Genomic DNA, 7,537 nt, shown 5'->3' with positions numbered 1-7,537 from the left:
AACAGGTTTTTTTCATCATAACTATATAGGAATGTATAGACATAATAAGAAAGTTTTAATGTTACGAAACACATAATTCCATAATAAATTATTTATTTACATGTAATGTTTTCCGTTATTATTTACAAATAATTATTTTAGAATATTGAGAATATAAGTTAGATCTGCGTTAAAAAATAGTCCAATGCATAACTGTGACTTGCCCTTAAATAATTAATACTTTTAAGTGGAATTAAAAACAAAAAATGTTGTCTGCATGCAACCACCAAAGAAGAAACCCAATAGAATGAAGCAACAAAACTCACTGAAACATAAATTAATCACAAACGAAGAAAAAACATTAGGACAGGTAACAAAAAAAAAAAAATAAATAATAAATGTAGGTAATATACACAAATCATTCATCAATAAATATAGGCGCAATTTGTATAGGAGTATTCGAAGTGGTAGCCTTCAAGAGTAATATTAAATAAAATACATAAAATCGTATGATGAGGAACTGGGCCAATAGAGGCAATAACCGATTCTCCAACAAAATATCATAAATAGAACGGTTTTTTCTTATTTCCAAAGAAATGGATTTGAATAAAAATTAGTTTACAGTAATAAGTTGAAAACTCAATTTATCATGAGCGTGTATTCGTTTTCTAGTTGTATTAATTTTGAAGTACAAAAGTCATAAAAAAATTTAAATACATTAACTTTCATGTCTCATATTTAATAATAATATAAAACCATTGATTTTACCATATAGCCATAAAGATTTGTCGGTGTTTAATAGTAATAATATTATGCGATAATAATATTATTAAAAAAAAAATGTATAGATCATCAAATTAATTGGGGATACACAAAGCTTTGGAAAATAATTAAGAAGTATTGGAATGAGAAGTACATTTAAAAACTAGACAAACATTACACACGGAAATTTTGGTTTTCAAGTAATTTTACTTCTAAATTATTGATTTTAAATGTTTATAAAAAGCCATTTTCTCTCTAAATTATTGTAAAATATAACTACAATTAATTTTTATTAAATTAATTTTAGAGAGAAATAATTGCAAATTAAGTTCAATGTTTCAATTTTTTTAAAAAACGTACAAAGACGAAAATATCAAGGAGCACGATCGGTGAACAGAAAAAAAAATATACAAGCATCTTTAAATATCATAATACAAATTGCGTCTATATCAATAACGTACAATTTTTTCATTTTTTTCTTACAATTCTACCAATTATTGTAATAATTGGTTTTTAGAGGCTAGAAAACTTTTTATAACTTTTCAAAATTATAAATACACCTAAAGATATAAGATTTCAAATTTCATATAAATTATTTAAAATGCAAATCGTGGAACAAAGAGATAAGTTATTTTTATCTTATTAAATTACGTGTGGTTTAAATAAATATGCTGACTAAGAATTAATATAGATAATCGTTTGTTACACTTTTTCGATCGAAAAATAATTAAACAACATCGGAATATAAAATAAAAACAACTTATCCTAGTGTCGTATACTATTCCATCATTTTATTCATAAAATATATTATATTCTTAAAAAATATTTAAGTGATTTAATATATCAGATTTGATATATTATTTAATAAGGTGATATACAGATAAACAAAGAACGTAAACCTAATTTACCAATGACTATCAATTAGTTTATTATGGTTATTATTTTAAACCTGTACATTTATTTATTTCTCGAGGAATTTTTTTTTTTTTTTTTTATAAAATAAAATGTAGTTTAATCGTGGTTGAGCTATAGTATTTTAAAAAGTGATACTTGAATGATTGTGTTGGAAATATGTTAATATTAAATTGTATAAATGAAATATACCACATCTTAAAAATGATTCTGAGCGGAACTGTTTAAAAAAAATAGTATATTAATATTAAGAACAACAACAATTGAAACAAAATATTGTAAAAACATTCAAAACCTACAAATCATTTGTAATTTCTATTAAATTCATTATTCTTTATTATATTAGTAAGAGCAATTTAATTAAAATAAATGATTACACGCGACAAACTTATCAAACATTTCACAGTATCTATTGGCAGTTTTTGACAGATTTTTCCAAAAACGTAGTGATCTCAAAAATTACAAACAAGAAAACCCGAAATACAATAATGCATTTAAGATATTATCGGAATGCTCATCTTAAAATATATTTCAAGAAAATAATTATACAACGTAGTAGAACCAATAACTTAAAACTCCAGCTCAGAATCAGTTATTGGAAATGTTGAAAGACAATACATTTACCAGCTCATCGCTGTTCAACACATCAATTCTAACAAACATTATAGTATTCACATATTTAAAATCATAATAATATGTACACCATCAAATATTTTAATTTAATGTGTACGTAATATATATAACAAATACAAGCATAGCATCATAATAACTTAATATTTCATTGTCAAAAGCTATATTATATTAAATGCATATACGTATAGTTAAAAAGATGAATAGTGCACTTATTATATACAATTTAAAAATAAAATTAGCAATATAAATGAGCAGTAAATGATGAAAAACGTATGTAGCAAACAGTCCGATGTACCCTGTGAAGCGGAACAATATACGTTAAAAATCAAAAGTGCTCGACGTAATAATAATGTTTCCAAGCAGTATAAAATATTTAGATAAAACAAGTACCATGAAGTGAAAATATTTTCTAAACAGATAGAAATCAACGAATAGAACAAAAAAAAAAAAAAAACTAAACAAATCAATTTACATGCCATTAAAATGGAAAATGAAAAATCATGCAGTGTGTAAGGGCTTAAGTTTTGAGGTTTGATTCTATTGATATTAATATTAATATTATTATAGTACGCATGCAATAAATTAAATATTATCAACGGACATAAAAAATATTTAAAAATGCCCTATTCGATTTCAAAACTACCAATAACTTATTATAATTAATACAATTTCTAGAATTTCAAGTATGCCGATAATACCTACGGCATAATGATTTTCTTTGTACATTTAATATTATATTATATATAATATATTATTATATATAAATATGATATTATGTATTGATTTATAGTAATTATGTAATACTAAAATCAACAACATGTTTGTTTTCATTTCTAATTATTTACTTAATATTAAACTACGTCGTTAAAGTCTACCATGGATACAAGGATGGAAACGAATTCCGAAATCGTTCATTAACACTAACCAACGATGACGACCCAAACAGCCTGTACCACTCCGTCAGTGACGATCCAGGACTTGTAGTTATGCTGTCCATATAAATTACGGCAACGCCCATGAACACTTTCCTTCCTTTTTCGCGTCCATAATCGCCCCACACTGACACCTGCAAAACAGTTCAAGTATTCAGTATCTAATCAGAATCAAGTTTTCGAGGCGCTATTATACTCCGAAATACATAAATTGTAAGCATTAAAGAAAAGAGAAGTACAAAAATTATAAGCAACTGCATTTCCATAAAAAAAAAAAAATAAAAATATCAAACTTGTGATACCCCCCATCAGATCAATTTCGGTTGAATTTAATTACATAAAGTAACAAACAAATATAGGTATCATAGTTTTATACTAAGAGCTATAAATATAAAAAAAATAAAAAAAAAAAACGTATGTTTTTAAATGAATATATATATATATATTCTAAAATGCCAGTTGGAGAAACAAAACGTTTGTTCTTTCCCCGAACTTTAAAATGTATTATTTTATCATCAAATGGTATGAGCTTACTTGGATTAAACAACCAGCAGGTGAACTTTTAAATTTGAGCATTTCCATGTACTTGGGCTGCAAGCTCTCTTTAATTGTTTTTGTACGATGTTTTTCCACACATTTTTTTCCTTTCACTAGGTATACTTTCACGTAGGTATCTGTTAAAATTTTTTAATAACACTTAGATATAAATGCCCATCGATGATAGACTATCAAATGTTCATTACCTGGAAGCTTTGTTTTCGTTTCTTTAACGTTAATCAAATCCTTTGCTTCAAAAACTGTTACTTCCATAAAGTTAACGAAAAAATTGAATCCAATTTTAACATCACCTCGATACGGAGTCCCCAATATTTGTCGACTGACTTTTTGCCCTGGTCCGAGTTTACCAATAAAGGTGGTCACTTCACCTTCGGTGGACTGACCGGCGCTAAAATGATGAATGAAAAAATGTTAGATATCACCTTAAAAATTATTCGATGAATAGAATGTTGATCTAAACGGAAAAAAACTACCTTATAAGAAAATTACTACGCGATTTTCATGACCGTTGTAAGAAATATAGAATATTAGCATAGATCGCCATTGTGCTTGAAGAAATTGATAGTCACGTGAAGACCAAACATGAGAATAGTAGATATAATAATTGCAACAAGTAATAATTACCATCAAAATAATTTGAATCCTGGAATACTTACCTCATTACACCTCTTTTTGTGTAGGAAATTCGGAAAAACGAATACCGACACATTGTAAACAAGAAGAGTGTTAAGTATAATGTTAATACAACTATTATATTTTCTTCAATAATTCTAATTTATTATTCTTTAAAAATATATGTGAATTTAACTTTTATTTTCAATAGATAATATCATTCACAACTTGTCACTGTTATACTGAATTCCGAAAGTAAAAACGCATATTCAGTTAAATATAATTCATTATTTTTTGTAATATTACTGGGAGATTAAAAATAGTTGGAAACTCAAAACAAATCGCTATTTTTGATCCATCAGTGGCGATGATGAATTAATGGTATAATTTTTCATTCGGTCTATGGTAAGTGTCTAACGAAAATAGGTTGTAGTTATTCCTGTTATTAGGGATTTGTTAGCTAATATTTTTTAATATTTTTATGATTTTTTTATAGAAACGATGAGAGGACTTATAAGTCAGTATAACTATTTGATTACTACTATTGTTAAAATACTGCATAGTAAGATTATTTGATTATAAATTATATTACCATTATTCCATTAGTTATTTATTTATTTATTCGATTATTTGTTTGTTCAATTATTTGATTATTTGGTTATACGATTATTCGATTTTTAGATTATAAATTAATTAATCGAATAATCGATAGTAATCGAAAACTATTCAAATATTCGATTATTAGAAGGGAATAATAATCGCACAGTCCTAAATAAGATGGTTTATAAATTAATTCATTTTTGAAATATGGTTTATATATGGTTAAATATACGTTTCTTTCTGAATCAATTATCAACAATACCTTCACATTTTAGGAAAAATAATACATTTTTATTACTATTTATTACTTGAATCTTGCATCATTTGAGTTTAAGCAATATTGTAGTGTCGATATACGTTTCCCTATACTAAATTATGTCACCAAAACCAACTAATAAACAATTATGTAAAAACCATGCACGTGCAAATATTGAAAATATATAACTAGAAATACAAAGCGTTAAATATTGTCAACAATGTGAAACTAATGATGAAATTCCTACAAATATTTAACCTAATATGTATTACTCACCAATTATTGTTCTGTTGATGTACATCGTTAAAAAGAAACTCATTTAAATTGGAAATACATTTCCGATTTTAAATAGTTTTGTCAAATAATTTGTGCACACATTATAATAAGACACAAAATAATTAAAAAATAACAGTTTATTGTATGTCTTGTTGAAAAATATAATATACCGAATGCTCAACAGACATTTCAAAATAAACTCTAACCGTAACATTGTTTGTGTTGTACATTGAACATGAAAAAGTACTGTTTAATGCATAAAACAAACAATTAAATAATCAAGGAACCCGCAAACCAATATTTAAATAAGTGCCCCACAATAGTAGAATATAAAATTCATAGGCCATAATGTGAATCAACATTTTTAGATGAATTTTCCAACTTTGACGTATAAAGTATAAATTTGGGTTCCATTTAAACTAATGAACATCAAAATACATCATTTTACCAATTAAACTATTCAAAATAAATTTCAAGCGTTCAAAATAACACTTAAACGAAATTATATTATCATTAATATAAGTATTTATTTATGCGATAGATTTTTATAGTGACCGTAAAGCAAGTTTGTTTTCAAACAAATATAATAAATATTTATAAATGTATAATATAATTTCAACATGATTATGTGAATGGTTTTTGGGCAGTTTTTATGGTCACAAAGGTTAGGTATACCGTAAGCTGAAAAATATGTACAATTCAAATATTATATTTTACTCCAAGCAAATTGTTCGTTGGCTAACGTTGCACGGTTAGTAAAAGGATAATTGTATTATATTTGTGTACTATATAGACACTATGTTTTAATAAAAATATTATGATTAAATTATAGCGTCATTTTGAATAGTCCGTGATGAAATGCAATGCTTACAGATAATGAGATTTTTTTTCAAGTAGTATATAAAATAATACTATTTACTATAAAAAAAAAAAATAAAAAAAATATTGATTAATTATGTTATGCGGCTTTCAAAAATTAATAAATTCAATATAACGGAAATTCAGTAAAAATAATCAAATAAAACATAGTGCTTTTAGTAAATAGTAAATCAATACTCAGTAAAAGGGTCCGTAAGTATCACAGTATTGTAAAGAACGAGAATAAACAACAGGTATAATCTGATTTACAAGCTGCTATACCTGAACACTTAAATATAAAATTGTAGTGTTTAAAATGATTCTAATGTAATTTTTCATGATAAATAAAATAATAAAAGATAATCAATATCATTCGTTTCAATCATTAGTAATAAATAATAGTTTAAAAACTTTTACTAAGAATCTAAAAACGAAATTTGTTTTAATGGTAATTAAGAAACAAGGATCTAAAACGAGGTCCTATTTTACAAAAATAACATGAAAGTGAATGGATTTATTTTTATAAGGAGCTTTCCTAACACTGGAAACTTAATAGTTTAATAGTGTCCGTATATTCGTACGGTAACCTAAATGTATTACGTTATAAAGAATAGTTTGAAAGCATTTTGTGAACTATACCAATAAATAAATTTTTGTTAGTATCTAAAAACTATTTGCAAATAATTTGTAGTAATTTGTATTCTAATTTAACAAATTTAAAAAAAAAATTTTTAGTCAATAAAATAATATAAAATTGAAAAAATGTGTTAGAAAAGTAATAAATATACCACAAAACACATACATCAATTGAAAATAACAAATGAAGAATATTTAATAAGCATTTATTTTAAGCTTAATAACTTTTATGAATTTTAGTGAAAATATTGGTGCAATCAATTTAATATCTACTACATTTTATAAATGTATAAAAATAACTGTACTATTTTTATACATCAATACATTTTAATATATATAATAACTACTTAATTAGATTAATATATTCTTAACTAATATTTAATTTATTTCCAATAATATAATATAAATTTATAATTTCAAGAACAAATATACTAAGAAGAAAATTTTAAATGTTGTACTTTTATAATAAGATTTATTATAACGCTTTAAATGCCGTACTTCTGTATAAACATTTATTCTATTA

At 24.7% G+C, this 7,537-nt stretch overlaps 1 protein-coding gene across 8 annotated transcripts in view; it reads right to left on the bottom strand.

Annotated features, from left to right (window-relative positions):
* Nucleotides 1–76: 76 nt before the first annotated feature.
* LOC112684524 (regulating synaptic membrane exocytosis protein 2) overlaps nt 77–7,537 on the bottom strand; it is a 37,869-nt gene continuing 30,408 nt past the window's right edge. For all 8 annotated transcript variants that reach the window (XM_025556085.1, XM_025556079.1, XM_025556080.1 and 5 more), the window contains 4 exons: nt 3,962–4,164; nt 3,753–3,892; nt 3,212–3,352; nt 77–304 (listed from right to left, as the gene is read on the bottom strand). In XM_025556085.1, the coding sequence (XP_025411870.1) occupies nt 302–304; nt 3,212–3,352; nt 3,753–3,892; nt 3,962–4,164 (487 nt within the window). In that variant the 3' untranslated portion in view covers nt 77–301. The remainder of the gene's footprint in view (nt 305–3,211; nt 3,353–3,752; nt 3,893–3,961; nt 4,165–7,537) is intronic.

Source organism: Sipha flava, unplaced genomic scaffold, assembly GCF_003268045.1.
Source record: "Sipha flava isolate LNK unplaced genomic scaffold, YSA_version1 251_pilon_pilon, whole genome shotgun sequence".
NCBI classification, from domain to species: Eukaryota; Metazoa; Arthropoda; class Insecta; order Hemiptera; family Aphididae; genus Sipha; species Sipha flava.
This window is presented reverse-complemented; position numbering and strand designations above follow the sequence as displayed.